The 18281-nt window shown below is 38.7% G+C and overlaps 1 protein-coding gene across 8 annotated transcripts in view; it reads right to left on the bottom strand.

Annotated features, from left to right (window-relative positions):
- Positions 1-18281, bottom strand: part of NCKAP5 (NCK associated protein 5) — a 1002432-nt gene that overhangs the window by 59310 nt on the left and 924841 nt on the right. For 7 of the 8 annotated variants that reach the window (XM_035305069.3, XM_078327941.1, XM_078327940.1 and 4 more), the window contains 2 exons: positions 4051-4365; positions 453-589 (listed from right to left, as the gene is read on the bottom strand). In XM_035305069.3, the coding sequence (XP_035160960.3) occupies positions 453-589; positions 4051-4365 (452 nt within the window). Of the gene's footprint in view, positions 1-452; positions 590-4050; positions 4366-14734; positions 14878-18281 lie in introns of those variants that run through there. The other variant, XM_035305072.3, reaches the window with a different exon arrangement.

The raw sequence follows: 18281 nt of genomic DNA, 5'->3' as shown, positions 1-18281 counted from the left end.
AAACTCAGGACTCACTGATTCTAGCAAGTCTCTGACTAGCCATTGCTAAATGCAACAGAATTAGACCTGCTTTCCCTGTTTCATAAGAACAAGGTAAAGATTAAAATAATTACTGAAATAATAAAAAAATAGAAAAAAAATCATTCCAATGGTCCCCTCATGGCTTGGGAGAGTGAATGCTCTCCCACAATATCTAATCAGGGGAGTGCATCCATACCCAAGAATCTGGGTGCATTTCAGAAGAACTTTGATTTCTTCAGAATAAAAGTGTCCCAAGAACCCCCAGTATTCCTTAATAAGGCAGGGAAAAGGATGAACCCTAGGCCTTATTCAATAAACTGACAGAAAATTTCATTTAAAGTAAAATCTATCAAAAAAGTGTTTTAAAAGTACAATTTTTACAATCAGGAACAATGGGCGGATGGCACCCTTCACTTCCCCCAACCCCTCACCTGCGTCCCAGAGGCAGCATCTTCACTCCCCCAGTCTGGAAGCAGTTGGCTTGCCATTGGGTCTTCAGCATATCCAAATGATGAACATGTCTGTGGCCTTGGCTCTGCTTCATTCGGCTTTTGGGTACTGCCTTTTCCTAAATGAGGACATGTATGTGGAATCACATATCAACTTTCATCAACATTTTACAAGTTTAGGAAAGGAGGTGGGGGAGACATTCAGAAATAATAACAAAAGGTCCAAATACAGTGAAAGCTGAGCGTCCTGCCATCCATCCCCCTCTAGTCTGTGCTGCCAAAAACATCTCCAACATCTCCGTATACACGTCTATAGAAGCCCCTTTTCAAGACCCTAAGGCAAACTGTTCTTAGACCCCTTGTCTACAAAATGTTGAAAGGCTTTACAGGTTAGAAAAGGTTCAGCAGGCAAACCATTTGGGAAACACTAAAGTTATTCTTCAAATAATGTTATTCATCTAACAACAAACAAGTTTCTTCTTTGGAGGACTTCTCAGAGGCTTCAGTGTGCTAATGGGTATTAGCATAGTTTCCAAAGACAGGATTTGAATTTGCAGGCTTTCTCAAACATACTTAGCAGGGAACCCCTATTTCCTAAAATACTTATTAAGGTCATTTGGAATAGTGTGGACTGGGAAACTTTGGTTGGAGATCCTTAAAGGTCTCTCAGGGCAATACTTTTCAAGCTTTAATGTACATTTGGATCAGCTGAGCTTTTGTCTGTGCGCATGCTGACTCAGTAGGTATAGGGTGGGCTCTGAGAGTCTGTATTTCTGACAAGTTCCCAGATGATGCCGATGATGCTGGCCCATGGACCACACTGAGTAGCAAGGGTGTAATTAGCAGAGAACAATTAAAGAAAGTTGCTCCATTACCCATAAAAGTAGATTAATCTGCATAGTGTATGCCTTTGTCATGCCAGAATGAAGAACTGCTGTCATTATCCTTCAACCTCAGTGATCATAAGCAGGACATACTCGGACAACCTCTCCACAGCATTTTGCTTGTGAGGAGAAGCTAAGAACTGTGTTTTCATCAGCACTGCAAGTTTTCTGCAGTGACTTCCATTTTTTATATGGGATAAGAAAAATAACCAATTCAAATGACACATTAAACAGGCAGTGACTGCTCAAAAGGAGGTATAATCTCATTTTCTTTTTGTTCCAGCTAGTCCTCATTCCCTAATTTTTAACATTAATAACAGATGGACATAGAAAACAGAAGCATTGGAAAGCAGGCCTGCCTCTGAACCACAGATAGCATGTGGAGAACAGAGAAGTTCAGGATGTGTGACAAAAATTTCCTGTAGTGTATTCGCCTCAGTCTTTACCATATACTACCTGTTTACACCTCTTCATAATAATTTAATTAAGATAGAACCCAAGGCCAGGCATGGTGGCTCACCCTTGTAATCCCAGCACTTTGGGAGGCCAAGGCGGGCAGATCACCTAAGGTCAGGAGGTCAAGACCAGGCTCGCCAACATGGTGAAACCCTGTCTCTACTAAAAATACAAAGATTAGCCAGGTGTGGTGGCACATGCCTGTAATCCCAGCTACTAGGGAGGCTGAGGCCAGAGGATCACTTGAACCCAGGAATTAGAGGTTGCCATGAGCCAAGATTGCACCATTATACTCCAGCCTGGGCGACAGGGTAAGACTGCATCTCAAAACAAAACCAAAAAGGATAGAGCCCTTAGAAACCTGGTGCAGTGGATATTAGAAGCAAGATCAGAACAATCTCCTTCTGATTATTTCTTATGAAACAATTCAAGGCTTGTGGTTTCTGTTCAATTTGTTATAATGACAGCATTTAATCATGGAGGCTACGGCAGCCACCACTGAATTGAGGTCACACATGTGACTATTCAGGCATGGAGTACCTAATCTATAACTAAGATTTCGCCCCTGAATCTCTGGAGGCTGTGTCATTAATTAACGATGCATTTATTTCAAAAATAATATGCATTACAGCCTTTAAAAATGTAGCCTTGACTTGGAATGAGCAGAAGTCTGTGAAGGAAAATGGGTATTACTGGCAGTGGGTATTCCTGTATAAAGGAAGAACTCAGCCATGGGAATAGCCCAATCACATTTACTCAAAGATGCCTAATTAAGTCTCCTTTTCTAATTCTCAGAAGCCTATACTATAAACTCCACTTGCAGCTCCTTTCTTATCATCAACTCATAAATGAAAGTGTTAAAGTTTTAGTTCCTATGTTTATGTATGTTATAAAAGCAACATAAGACATACAAGTTAAAAACTCTTTAGTGTCATCCTGGGCTGCAATAATTTTTTTTTTTGTACTTTAGGTTCTGGGGTACATGTGCAGATCATGCAGGATTGTTGCATAGGTACATACATGGCAATGTGGTTTGCTGCCTCCATCCCCCCTGTCACCTATATCTGGCATTTCTCCCCATGTTATCCCTCCCCAACCTTTCCACCGCCTGCTCCCTCCCCTACCCCTGCCAACCGACCCCAGTGTGTGATGCTCCCCTCCCTGTGTCCACGTGTTCTCATTGTTCAACACTCGCTATGAGTGAGAACACAGGTGTTTGACTTCCTGTTCTTGTGTCAGTTTGCTGAGAATGATGTTTCTAGATTCATCCATGTCCCTACAAAGGCCACAAACTCATTGTTTTCTATGGCTGCATAGTACATATGCAATAAATATTTTTAATCATGGGGGAACAATGAAAAAACAGTAACTCTTAGCCTAGCCCTGTCTTTAATCACGAAAGCTTGTTTCAATTGAGTGACAAGGATAGTACTTCTCAAGGGGAAGGCTCACTCTATTCCATTGCAGTTAGTCCATGATCTACTGCTGATTTATCAAACTATGTCTTTTATAGTTCAAAATATAAATATATTTTAACAGCATAGGAATACATCAGAACATGTAAGTTTCTGGTTAGAAGGCAAACAATATTGTAGTTAAATTTATATCTTGGGCCCAAATTGGTCTATATTAAGAGTTGAGTCTTTTTTTTTTTTTTGATGGAGTCTATCTCTGTCACCAGGCTGGAGTGAGTGGCACGATCCCAGCTCATTGCAACCTCCTCCTCCCTGGTTCAAGAAAGTCTCTTGCCTCAGCCTCCCAAGTAGCTGGAATTACAGGCATGCGCCACCATGCCCAGCTAATTTTTGTATTTTAGTAGACATGGGTTTTACCATCTTGGCCAGGATGGTCTCTATCTCCTGACCTTGTGATCTGCCCTTCTCGGCCTCCCAAAGTGCTGGGATTACAGGCGTGAGCCCCATGCCCAGCCCAGAGTTAAGTTTTATAAAATGAAACATCACAAGTGTATGTTGCATGGGTTTTTTTCTTAATCAGTTCATATATCCATATACCAGTACTTACATGTCTGCTTCCTTATATGTGTGTATACTGCTAAACATAATACTATGAGTAAATACTGTCTTATACACACTGTTTTGCTTTTTGGTGAAGGACATCCGGGAATTTTCACATATCTATGTTTTTATCAGGCAGATCACTGACTTACTCATCTCCTGTTGAAAACTTTTCCCTTTTTTGTCAGCAAGTGTCTTATTAAGGGTGGGAAACTGGCATTTTACCAGAGGAAGCTGGTTTGGGGAGGCGGCTTTGAAGAGGTTGCATCCCTCTGGCAGTCATGATGGGGTCAGATGCTGAATGGACAATGACGCTATCTGCAGGGCGCTGGCCGTCTGTGGAGGAAGGCACTTCACGTTCAAGGGTTTGGGCTCTCATGGAAGAAGCTGCAGAAAAGGCTGGCTGGAGAGGCAGGAGAGGCTCAGTGTCCTCTGGGGAGTCTGGCTGGCATAGGTACCTTCCCGTCGAGCGATTTCCCGAGTCTGGTAGTGGGAAGGTTCCAATCCCACTGTCCAATGTTCTCATCTGACAGTTGGATTCTGAGATAGAATGACAGAGAGAGAGAGGATTAGAGAAGGCTCATATAAAAGGATAAAAGAATCATGGAAATTGGGGTATGATCTGGGGGAAAGGTGACACGTAAAAGGACGAATTTAAGAAAAAGAAAAATGATAAGCATTTGGAAACAGTATTAGTGGTGTAGTAAATTTCCAGTGAGGCACATGAAATGGACTTTTTGAACATAAAAACATCCCCTTTTTGAACATAAAAACATCACCTGCTATGAACAGCAGTTGTTACTTGTGCATATATCCTGGATAGGTCTTCAGAGTTAGAATAGAGGAGGAACAGTTATTAGAGACCAAATTGTGGTCACCCTTATTACAATATGGGAATCATATGACTTCAACCAATTAGTTGAAATTTATTAACTGCAGTAATGAGTACTGAGCACACATAAATTGAAGTGATGTCCTAACAATAGTAATTGTGTATCTCTTGTATGAATGATCATCCATCAACAGTTGACTAAATCTCTGGCCTCTTAATTTGACTGTGGGGACAAGTAATTCATGTGCCAGAAGGGTCATCCCAAAGAGTACCTTTCCCATCATAACATCACTTATCATGTGGGCTTCATTTGACCCAACTGGCACTTGAAGTCTTGTGAGAAGGCTGTGAGCCACGTTCTTTCACTCTCACTTTATTCAGTGACAAAACTCATCAGTAACCCTTTGGATTTCTTGGAAGTCCCAGGGATTTCACTATTCTCTAGACCAAATTAAGGTAATCTCACCATGTATGTGACATATTCTGTTAATTGTGTGTCATCTTTAAAAAGTTTTATATACAGAGAAAAGAATGGCATTTGAAAAAATTACTATGTATTTAATTTCTGGAATGGTGGTATGGTTTATCCAAACCAATGAGGCAGCTTCCAAGATCTGGATGTCATCCAGAAAGTCTCCTGTTCATATGATAATCTTGGAATTAAACTTCCTAAGTTTCATCTTAGAAGCATCTTACAAGTCTAGTACTGGGTAAGACAACTTAGCTCCGTGTTAGGCATGGTGGGGAGTATAATAGATTATGACATAATGTTTGTATTAAAAGCTCAATAGCTCACGCCTGTAATCCCAGCACTATGGGAGGCCGAGGCAGGTGGATCATGCGGTCAAGAGATCAAGACCATCCTGGCCAACATGGTGAAACCCTGTATCTACTAAAAAATACAAAAATTAGCTGGGCATGGCAGTGCACGCCTGTCGTCCCAGCTACTTGGGAGCCTGATTCAGGAACATTGCTTGAACCCGAGAGGCAGAGGTTGCAGTGAGCTGAGATCACGCCACTGCACTTCAGCCTGGCACCTGGCGACAGAACGAGACTCTGTCTCAAAAAAAAAAAAAAAAAAGCTCAAGAGCTACAACTTCTTTGGTGCTTTAGGAACAGAGGCTTGTGGAGCTTGTGGAGTGATCTCCGCCAATGACTAATTGTCAGAACCCCTGTGCAAGAGCCTAAGCCTCTTGAGGTCTCAGGTTCCTTTTAGGATTACTGTGAGGATTAAAATATGTTCACCATTGAATCCTTAGAATTTACAATGACACTAAGCACACTGTGAGACAGCCAAGTAAATGAGTAATGAATGGCAACATATACAAAATGCTTAGTATAATTATTACACATTAGTAGATATCTGATAGGTGAATAGCTTATCTTAAGTATCTTTTATATACAATCTTACTTCATGCTCAGCAATTACTATCCAAACTTCAGAATTTGCCTATTCTCCTACCCTCCTCCTCAAAACTTCTTTGCTGGGAATTTCCTAATACTAAGGCAAAAATAAAGGGATGGGGATGTGTATAGAGTTAGCTTTCCTAGGCTCAAGGAAGTTTGGTGTTTGGTTTTGGAAGTACTAGAAAGATGAAGTCCCTACTTAAGAGGCTTCAGTCTTCACAGGGATATTTAGTAGGAAGACACAGATACCCTTTTTTCTCCACTGTGGTATCATTTAGCCATCTCATATGCCCTGGGATCTCAGAGTTGGGTCATGAACTCCAGGATCCCTGAATCATACAGACGCACCATGAGAGGTGCTTTTCCTTCCCGGGATTAAAAGGCCTAAGTTTTAGCCCCATTCACTTCAGGGCCTCCACCTGGTCAGCTTTGTTCTCAACCAGCCTTACAGATTATTCATGATCTTCTCTTTTCATTTTCTCCTCAATTAAGGTGATTTAATTTTGATAGAATGGTGTTTTTGAGAAAGGATGAGCTGTTTGCATAGGGAAGCACTGACAGACAAGTAAAAAAAAAAAAAGACTCTGCTATTCAGACTTCTGTGTCTTTTCTTAATTTTTGCCTACACATAAAACGCTCTTCACATTTAGCATGTCCATGTGTTGTAACTGGGGCAATTCTGAAAGTCTGAAATGTTTCAGACTTACAGGAGTAAGTAGATCTTCATCAGAACTGACTCAGTTTTGGAAGATGAGAATCAAAGATTCATGGGATGTAGCAGCTAAGATGTGTCAGACCCTATGTGCCCCAGGCTGCCTGCCCTAATAATTTACCCCTGGCATCCTCAGGACCACTTATTCCTGAATCAAGGAGGGCTCAGCAAGGCAGGACATTCGAGGCACTCTTCCCTTTGAGAAGACATGTCCTCAAAAGTTTGGTGTTTATTATAGCTATCAGTTTTCTTTGTTTCATCTCCTCATCTTCACATACCTATAAGGCAAGAACTATTATTGCCATTTAGAAATGAGGAATCACAGCTAAAAGAGGTTAAGCAACTTATCCAAGGCCAGATGCTATAAATGAAAGCCTGGACTTGAATCTAGGCTTGCTTAACTACAAAGACAATGTTCTTAGCCACCAAGCTATGCTGATTCCCCCCAGAAGCACAACAAGTAAACTTCACAGTGGGCTCTGCTCAGTTCATAGCCATTGAGACAGCCACGTGAGCAGAAGGCTCACAGCATGGCCCCATGGCTTCTAGGCAAGGTGCCCAGCTTTTCTTCTGAAATTGGTGCTGGCCCCAGAATTCTAGCTTGGTTCCTGGGCTCCCCATTCTGAGGCTGGAGTCCACTGCCAACATGCCTGGCATCTAACTCGTTGTCTGGCCCTATGCAGGATGCCTATATAGTTCTGAGAATCCCAATTGCCTAGTAACTCTTCCTTCTGCCCTCTTGAGTTGAATCCCTAAACTCCGTGCCAGGGCTTTCTTAGAGTTTACTTTGCCTCCTGATACGGTTTGGACCTGCGTCCCTGCTACGTTTCATGTTGAGATGTAATCCCCAGTGTTAGAGCTGGGGCCTGCTGGGAGGTGTTTGTATAAGGGGGTATAATCCTCATGTATGATTTAGTGCCATCCCCTTAGCGGTGAGTGAGTTCACGCAAACTCTGGTTGTTTAAGTGTGTGGCACCTCCCACCTTCTCTCTTGCTCCTGCTCTTGCCATTTGAGACACCTGCTACTCCTTCACCTTCCACCATAATTGGAAGCTTCCTGAGGCCCTCACCAGCAGCTGATGCCAGCACCATGCTTCCTATACAGCCTGCAGAACCGTGAACCAGTTAAACCTCTTTTCTTATAAATTACATAGCCTCAGGTATTTATTTATGGCAATGTAAGAATGGCCTAATACACCTCCGGCTTGGAAGACAGGCACTCTTCCAAGGGCAGTGTTTTTCTGGCTTTGTCTCTTTCTTCTACGTATTTTAAGGCACATAGAGCACTTAATCCAGTCTTCACAAATGAAGACTGAAAAAGCAAAGTGAGAATCTTGGCAGCCTTTTCAGTTTGGCAATAGGCGCCATATACAAAGCCCATGTATGTTTGTCTAACCTATACCAGAAAGCCATGGGGCAGTTGCAGGAAATAAGGCAGAGGAGGAATTTGGGGGTAGAAAAAATGTTGAAGGTGGTCTAAGTCTGGTGCCTTTCTGAGGACAACATTTTCTAGCATCAGTCCTCTTAAATTTCTTTGCTTTTCTTTCAACACCCAATATTATTATACCAGAGTCTATAAAACAGAACTTTTAGAATTCTTGAGTTCTCTGATTCTCTGAGAATTGCATGCCCTAACATTAAGCTCAGAAATCATTTGCTATTAAGGCCATTTTTAAAATTTCTAAAAGTTACAGATGCCAAATGTACTGACTATGAAGGATTCATTCACTATGAAGTGAGGTTTGGACAGTCAGGGGCTCAGACACTTGCCAAGTTTCCCCCACAAGAAAATTTCTTTGGAATGCATAAACCTTTGGAAATGGAAGCTTATATTGAAAATGCTGACACCATCTTTATGTAGTTTAAGACACTAGTCATTTTTTGCAGTTCATAAAACTATTGTAACCTGAATTACAAGTGTTAGATACTATACTTCTGATGCCAGGATTTTTCTCAGAGAATTTTAAGAACTCACAAAATAATTACATGGTTGTAGTAGGAACTAAGTTCAAAGGGGCGAGCCTGCCTCCCATATTCAATGAGGTGATGCAGTATTGCTCTCAACAAATGTGAATTCACATTTCTGGCTGTGAGTATAGTTGCCCACAGGGCCTTTCTAATAAGTTCAAGGGTAGGGTTGTTGGATGTACAAACAGACTTCATTCTTGCAAGGTCACCAATTACATCTCTGATTCTGGTCAGCCCTCTTACCTGTTCCCATTGTTCCATTTCCCTTCTCTCTGTCTCTCAAGGTATTAATAAGTTCTCATACTTCACCACCACCATCAAGTCCCAGGCAGCTCATGGAATGACTTAAGGCACTACTTCCCAGTCCTTTTAAAGTTGTCTCATACAAAGAAAATACACAGTTGGTGGAGGAAAACACCAGTCCCCAAGACAACTGGTTAACTGAGGGCTGAACAAGCTCCTTCTCAGTACACATGGCACCCATTCAGAGCAGTGATCAGCAGAATGGTAGGGAGTCTTATAGAGAATGGAGTCCCCATTCTCTTTTACTGACACCTTGAATACATTGCCTTGCATATGTTGTTTGGTTTGCAAGGAGGAGACCTTTTCAGTTTCCTAGGAGCAAATACAGGACTTCCTATAAGGCTCTCCTTTTGGAGGAAGAATGTTAAGACTGCTTGGGGCAGTAATATTGTTTGGGCACCAGACTTCAGTAAACAGGAAAGTTACTGTGTCTGAGAGGGACATGAATAGGCAAGATGGGTGTGCTTCCGTGTGGGATGGTGGCAGAGAATTTTGAAGAAACATTTCCACTGGGGATTTTGAAGTTAGGGTTTGTGACAAAAAATCCCTAAACATCTCACCAATGAGTAATACCCTGCTGCTCCCCATCCCCAGCTGCCTCCGCATCTGGCCTTCGAATCTTCATCTGCAAATTATATCCCACTATCTTCATTATAGGGGTGCTTTGAGGACTAGAAACAAAGCATGTGATAAACCTGGCACAATGCTTGAAATAGGGACACTGTTATGATTCAGTAAATGGCAGCAGTTCTCAAAATAAATATTATTAGACTGTAAGCATCCTGCAGGCATAACTGGATTTGATTCATCTCGTCAGTTCTCCCATATAAGTGGCTCCTGCTCCATGATTGCTCTTATTCTACAGTATGGTAATTATACTCCCCAGGTTTCTGACTCTATCACCAGTGCTCAGCATCACACCTAACACATAGTCAGCCTTCACTGATGTGGAATGAACGAACAGGTAAATGAAAAAACAACAAACTTTTAGAAAAGTCTTCCTTATTGTTAATGGATGTGCACCTCTTCTTGTGAAATCTCAATCTGCTTCTTTTTGCTCTGACTTTAGCAACCAAAGCAAACGGCTGACTTCCCTTTCTGTAGCTATTTTTCACATGAAGCCAGACTTCATTAATTCAGATGGCCGCAGAGATAACATCATTTGGAATCCTGAATATTTCAATGATGGATTTCTTAGTACTTTAAAGTCCTTGGGACAAGAATAGATGACCAAGGCAAAGGAAAGCCAACAGAAGGCTGTTCTAGCATCCTCCTCAGTCCCTGCCAGTGCACAGCATCACTGGGCCTGAGGGTCCCAGGTCTAGGACGCTAGTGTGGCACATCCTAAGAGATTCTAGTTGCTAAGTGGAATGCTACCATCCTGTTTAACACCAGCATCCACTGGTAGTGAGAACTAAGTTCTTACTACAGAGTCACTTTCACTTTCCTGGGGTCATTTGTAGTGAGTGGATGAGATTACTCAGGAACTTCTTATGTGCATTTAACCAGAACAGTGAGTTGCTTCTCTTAAAGCAAATCTGTTAGTTTGGTTGGCTATTGCCTTAGTTCTGATAACTTGGTTGACTACTGCTTTTGTCTATTTTGCATTCCTATAAATGGGTACCTAAGACTGAGTAATTTATAAAGCAAAAAGCTATATTTGGCTCATAATTCTGGATGATGCTGGCATCTGCTTAGCTTCTGGTAAGGCCTCAGGAAGCTTATACTCATGATGGAAGGCTGGCGTGTGTTACATAATGAGAGAAGGGGGTAAGTGCCAGACTCTTTTAAACAACAGCTCTCTGGTGAACCAATTCAGCGAGATCTCACTCATTACTTCAGGGAGGGCACCAAGCCATTTATAAGGGATCTACTCTTATGACCCAAACACCCCCCAACAGGCCCCACTTCCAACACTGGAGGTCATAATTCAACATGAGATTTGGAGGTGACAAATACCCACACTATATAAACTATGCTTCTTCCAAACTTGTTTTATACCATATTCATTCACATAGCAACATCATCTTTATAAATAGCGGCAAAGAAAAAAAGTTGATTTCCAGCACTATTTCAGTTAATATAAATTTCCAAGTGAGTGGGATATGAATTAGCAATGATTTTGGGTGTTTGGGAAATGCCACTAATTTGTTTCTCAGCCTTTTCTTCTGCAGATTCAAGCATCTCCATCTTTTCTCACAGATCCAATTTCACATATCTGTAATGATTTAAATTTGTAAACTCAAAACTCTTTGTATTATTAATATATCTGTCCAAAGAGATTATTACAGGACAGGTTTAAGAAAACCTGAATTTAGTTCTAAGTTACTCTGAATATTCAGATAAATGAAGTGAGAAGACTATACACTTCAGAGTTGGAAAGACTGAGCTCAAAGACCTGCTTAACTACCTGCTTGCTGTGGGACAACAAGGGCTTCTTAGAATTATTCTGAATTAAATAGTCATAGCCCATTTTAAATAGGCCCAGCAGAGTGTTCATTACAAAGTAGACACTCAGTAAGTTTCCATAACTGGTTGTCAGGGAGAAGTGAGGGGCTCTGTAGGTATATAACACATACACTGTCATGGAATCCAAGGCAAACCAAATTGTTATTTGTGCAGCTAGTGTTATACTGCAGCATCTGCATACATTTCACTCAACAACTACCCTGGTCATTTCCCAAGGAGTTACCTTTTGGCAACCATTTTATTGGGGGTTAGTTCATCAAAAGCATTAATGAATGACTGGTGAATATGGACCAATATACTTGAGGTAGCTGCAATCTGCCTCATGGAAAGAAAAGAGAGTTTTTTTTTTTCTTTGAAGAAACTATGTTGGAGGCAGCACCTTAAAGGCTTTTTTTAAAGCCTACACAAATGATGTCTGCTGATGCTCCCTTGTTTACAGACTTATGACATTCTCAGGCAATAGTCCCAGATTAATATGCCATCATATTCAGTAACTTACAGTACATGGATTCTAAAACATTATATTTGCTTCTGTGCAATGACCTTACCCACTTACAGATTCAAACAAATTATATCAGTAATCACCTTTTCCCCCTCTTCAACGTTCATTCATAAATCCTACAAGAAGAGAAAACTTTGAAACTCAAACTTTTTCACTTTGAAAACTTCCACATAGCTATGAAAGTTTCAACCAAATATACAATGAGGCTCCAACACAATTCAGTCAGAAAGAGTGACTCATGGGTGTTTAATATTCATATCCTATTAATTGGCATGCATTCCTATAATGCAAGTGGTCAATGTAAATAAGTCTTTGTAGACGGTCTCTCCAGGTTCCTAAACATCTTTAAGCTACATGTGGTATTGGCAGCAGAAACTTAAACTACAGATGGGAAAACAGATCTCTTTATTTGCACATCCTTCTCTTTATCTGAACGGCTGAAACAAGCTAAAAAAAACCCTAAGCCTGTTGCCAAAGCCACATCAATTAAATGTCGGTTATTCATTCTAAGTTTACCCCATGGCTTTCTCAAAGTAGTAAAAAATGATTATAATGGTTATTTATTCACAACCACTGGGTAACTTTTGGCTGTGGCATTAAGATGACCTTCTGGAAGGGTAAATTCACTCTGATGGCTTTGGAATTCATGAGAATACTCAGCCTCTAAGTTCAAACTGGATTTCAGCTTCCTGAAATTTGAAAAATGAGCAGGAGAATATAAATTTGTCTTCTAATCTCTTGCAGTGTCTTTGGGTGGTGGAAGACCAGACTTCGGGAGTTAGGCATGGGAATGAGCTGCATAGGGGATGAATATTTTTAAAATGTAGGGAATTAATATAACAATTAAAAATGGAAAAAAATGGACCATGAAATTCCTTAGTAAAAATGAAGAAGAAGTTATTTCAACCAATATAAAAGAAGTGGTACCTCAGGCTAAGTTGGTATCCAGTGACTCCAATATTCTTTGTCTGAAAGTAGCATCATGCAAATTACTGTGGTAGGGTGTAATTTAAGGATATAAACTGGAAATGGTCATAAATGTATTCCAAATGCCCACATAGACCATGCCTTTACAGAAATATTTCTTGAATTTATTTTTATATATAGCTGTTATAACCCCTGAAAAAAAAACTTCCTCGATGTGCTGCTGCTTGTCACTGATACTGAAATGGCCTTTCTAAAGTGTTGGGAATGGTTATTCGTCTAGTATTCCAGAATATGTTATGCAATTTTCCAAACATTTCTTGAATTTTTGCAAATTTTAGCAACTGTCACTATACTCTTGTCACTCTAGACTAAAAAATCTTGAGGTCTTCATATAACTGTGTCATGTCTTGCTATGCTACTATTCCTGTCTTAAAAAACAATGGCCAGACTTGCACACAGTACTTACTGTGATAGATATGAGTGGGCTAATGTGATCCCTATGGTTTAATGGCCAGCATTTGTTTGATGAGGTCATCTGACTTAGGAACACAGTTGGATCCCAGACTCCTAGGTCTTGTTTTATGACTTATCACTTCCAGCTCAAAGTCCTTGTTTATGAGAGTAGGACACAGAGTTCTCCCAACTCCTCACAAAGCAATGATTATCACTTAACCACTTTTCTATCCATATGGTAAGTCTTGCCCTCCTTAGTTTGACATTTTTCTAACTAAGAAAAAAAAACTTACTTTAATTAGCAAAACATTCTAGAGTACCACAAAATGTAGAATCACAATGGCTCCAGCCCTGATCCTTAACTGCCATTTTTCTAATTGAAGAAACACCAACTTCTCTCTCCCCCTTGTTCTCTAACAAAATTACTCTGTGCTCAACCTTTTCCCCCAAATCCAATTATAATTTAGCTATTCGTTTGTATCTTCTTTTAATCAACCTTTGGGCTGGTGCATCTGCAAGGCATTTTAAGTCTAAACACGTGCTTTTTACTGATTCTCCTTTGTTCAGACTCATTACATTCTCAGATCACATACCCAAATTAGCGAGTCATGATTTTCTGTTACAGAAGGTACAACATATCGATCCTAAAAGATTATCTTTGCCTGTGTACAACAATCTACTCTTTCCCATAGATTCACTCCATCTCTAGCTGTCATGCCAAAATGAAGTGAAAAGCTGAACAATTATTTGGTGAATCTGATAGACACAGGTGGCTACTACGGGTGGTTCTGTCTCTTTAAATCTCTTCTACTTCACATAAAATTTGTTGAATTATGTGGACAACTGCCTCTACTCTTAATTTCACCTGCCCGGATAACATCTGCCTTGATAAGACACATGAGGGAAGGGAGGAAAGAAAATAAATTGGGGTACAATGCTGCAGGAAGAGATTTAAACCAGCTTTATTTGTCAAGAAACATATAAAAACAGGGAAGCATGGGGAAATTCAGACCTATCAATTAAGCAACTGATGAAAATTTTATTAAAGATATTTATAGGAGCACTGGAGCCAGATCACCCTGTTCATTATTGCACTAAGTTTTCTAAATTAAAAATTTGAAGTTAGATATCTACTCGGAGTATAAATAATTTTAGTCTGTTTATATCAAAAATGTGTTTCTCCATTTGTCTCTGTATTTAATCAGTATTAATTACTTTTTCAATTATATGCAAAAAGAAGAAAGCTCAGGACTTCACAGCCTTAAGCTTTTAAAAAATATTCATATTACTATGTTTTACTTGCTTGTAAGGATTTTAATTACTATAAGATAATCCATTTTAAATGAATATCAAGGATCATTTATTTTTCTTTTATGCGACTGTAGTTGAAATGCTGGTGAAGAGAAGGCTGAAGTTGAGATGAGTCTATCTTTCCATTTCAGTGGCCATCCTCCACTCACCAATATCCCATGGCTGTCTCTACAGAATGATAATAAAAGAAGTAATGAAATCCAACAGACCGGGGGATATAGATATGGGTAAAAATACATATATGGGTTTTTGCTTCCATCCATAAAAAATTAAACTGGTACAGAAATACGCACATGCACACATACACAGTTTTCAGACATTGAAAGATAGAAAGCACAGAATTTGACCTCTGAATCAGAGAAAACAAATGAAGTAAGCCCGACAATTACTCCAGCCAACTTCCTGGAGATAGTTTCTAGACTGAAACAGAGAGAAGAAATACAAACATAGCCTGGAGGTAAATATAGGTGTTAAAGGGGACAGGTATGAGGATCAAGGCAGCTAAAATTTGTATACTAAAGAATGGAGAACACTAGAAATAGTAATAAACTGAAATACCCTAGCTTGGCTGTGATGAATACATTTTGAACAATCCTGCCAATTTCATTTTGCCCACCCTGAGCTCTGTAGGGCATTCTGTTCTGAGAGCTTGTGGTCTGAGACACCTGGCATCTTTGTAACCAGTTTTCTGAGAAACAGGGACCACTGGCCCATACATCCTGTACCTGCAACTGTGTAACTGCCTACCCACATCCTGAGTGAAAAGCAACTTTAAATAGAATTTTGTTGTTAGGCACTCCACCCCACCCCACCACCTCCACCACCTTCCCCTAACCTGCTCCTCCTGCTTCTGTAATAATCTGCTTACTGCCCCCTGACCCTAAACTGGTATAAATATGTTGACCGCCCTTTGTTCTGGGCCGAGAGGTTTGAGCTCTTGTTCACTCTTGGATGCCGGCCATTAAAACTGGACTCTCAACATATATGAAAGTAAAATATATAACAACATCACAAAAAATGGAAGAGGTTATACGAAAATAATCTGTAACATATTATGTAAAATAGATTATAATAAAGTAACTATGTAATAAAGTTACATTTAAATGTTAAGCCACTCATTAAAACAGGAAAACAAAGAGGTATAGCTAATAAGTCACAAGTGGAAATAAAGTGGATCATTAAAAAAAATTCAAAAAGGCAGAAAAAGAGGAAAATATAAAGAAAGATGAGACAATCAGAAAATAAATAATTATATGGTAGATTTTAACACAACTATTTAGATAATTACATAAAATGTAAATAGTTTAAACACTCCAATGAATAGGCTGAGACTGTCAGATTGGATAAAAGAAAAATTGGTATATAAAGTATACCTATTTATGTACTGTAGATAAGGCATTCGTTTTAAATATTAAAAATAGATATGTGCAAACAGGTAAAGATATAGCATGAAAACCCTAATAAAAAGAAAACTGTAGTCACTGTGCTAATATCAAAAAATATAAACGTTAGAAAGGAAATATTACCAGGGATCAGGAGAAACATGTTATAGTTTTAACAAGGTAAATGTATCAAGACATTATGATCCTAAATATGTATATCTATAATAACAGAACTCCCAAATTATGAAGCAAAAAACTGACAGAACTTAAAGAAGAAAGTGTCAAATCCACAATTAAAATTAAAATTCTCTTAGTAATTAATAGAACAAGTAGAGAGACTATCAAAAGGTATAGTATGAACAATATGATTTAACAACTTTGACCAATGTGAATTTTGCAGCACACTCTACCCATCAAGGGCAGAATACGTATTCTTTTTAGGTGCACATTGATTAAGATAAACTATATCCTTCATCGTAAGAAAAGCCTTAGAAAATGTAAAATCACTGAGGCCATGGAAAATATGTTCTCTGACCATCAGTGAATTAAACCAGACATCAGTAGAAGTAAGATGTCTGGAAAAATTTCCAAACATTTACAAATTATACAGTATACTACTAAATTTCCTGTGTATTAAACAGAAAATAAGATAACATTTTGAAATGAATGAAAATACAGTGGGATGCTGCTAAAGCAGTGCCTTAAGGAAAATTTATAGCACAAATAAGGTAGTCCCAAAATAAGTGCTCCAAGACTTCATTTTAAGAAACTAGAAAAATAAGAATGTATTAAACACAACTAAGCAGAAGACATAAAATGAAAGCCAAAATTAATAAAATTTTTAAAAAGCAAAACAATTTAAAAGTCAACGAAACAAAGAGCTTGTTATTTTACATGACTGATTCAACTGACAAACCTCCAACCAGATTGACTAAACACTGACTAAAGGAGAGAAGACATAAATTCTCAACATTATGAGTGAATAAAGAGGCATCACTACAGATCTTCCAGTGAATAACAGATAATATGTATGTATGAAAAACTTAAGCCAACACATTTTACAATTCAGATAAAACGGAAATATTCTTTGAGAAATCCAACTACCAGAACTTACTCAAGAAAAAAGATAAACCAAATAGTCTTATGTCCATTAAGGCAATTGAATTTGAAGTTAAAAATATTTTCACAAAATATTATAGGCCTAGCTGTCTTCACTATTGAATACTACAAAAGCTCTTATAAGGATGAAAAAAAATCATTTCTTTATAAACTCCTTTAAAAAAACAGGAGAAGAGCAAACACTTTCCATAACATTTTCTAATGCCCATATTACTTAGATATCTAACCCAAAGACATCATACATAGAGAAAAATACAGATCAATATACCTCATGAAAATGGATGTCAAAATGCTCAATAATTAGCAAATTAATTATTAAGCATTTTTGCATAATTAAGCTAATTACTCGCCAAGTGGCATTTATTCAAGAAACATAAAATTTGTTTAGCATTTAAGAATAAATCAATATTAAAAGATAACCATATGATTATCTCAAAAGACATAGAAAAAAATCATTTAACAAAATTCAACATCCTTTCATGACAGACAAAAAAAAGAGACTAGGAATAGAACTTTCTCAATCGGTCAAAGCGTAGAAGGGCATCTACAGAAAACTTACAGATTACACCATACATAAAAGAACAGACTGAATTTTTCTCCACTAAGACTGAGAACATGTTAAGAATGTTTGCTCTTCCTATTTAACATTATAGTGGAGGTTGTAGCAATACAACAAGGCAAGGAAAATAAACAGAAGGCATAGAGATTAGAAAGAAAAAACTATAGCTGTCTTTCTCTGAAGACAATAGAACTGTATATGTAGAATACCTTAAGGAACCACCCAAAACATTATGAGAACTAATAAGTGAGTTTAGCAAGGTTACATGATACAAGATTAATATGGCAAAATCAATTATATTAGTATGTATTATAAATAATTGGTAATTAAACAATACTATTTCTAACAGCATGAGAATATGAAAAAAACACATCTTATAAAATGATAAAAACTTGTACACTAAGAAATACAAAGTGTGGCAAAGATCAATTGAAGAATATTGACATAAATGAATATTTATGGGGAGATTTGCCATATTCATGGATTAGAAGACCCAGTGTTGATCAGATGTC

The sequence above is a fragment of the Callithrix jacchus genome, chromosome 6, assembly GCF_049354715.1.
Source record: "Callithrix jacchus isolate 240 chromosome 6, calJac240_pri, whole genome shotgun sequence".
Taxonomy (NCBI): domain Eukaryota; kingdom Metazoa; phylum Chordata; class Mammalia; order Primates; family Cebidae; genus Callithrix; species Callithrix jacchus.
This window is presented reverse-complemented; position numbering and strand designations above follow the sequence as displayed.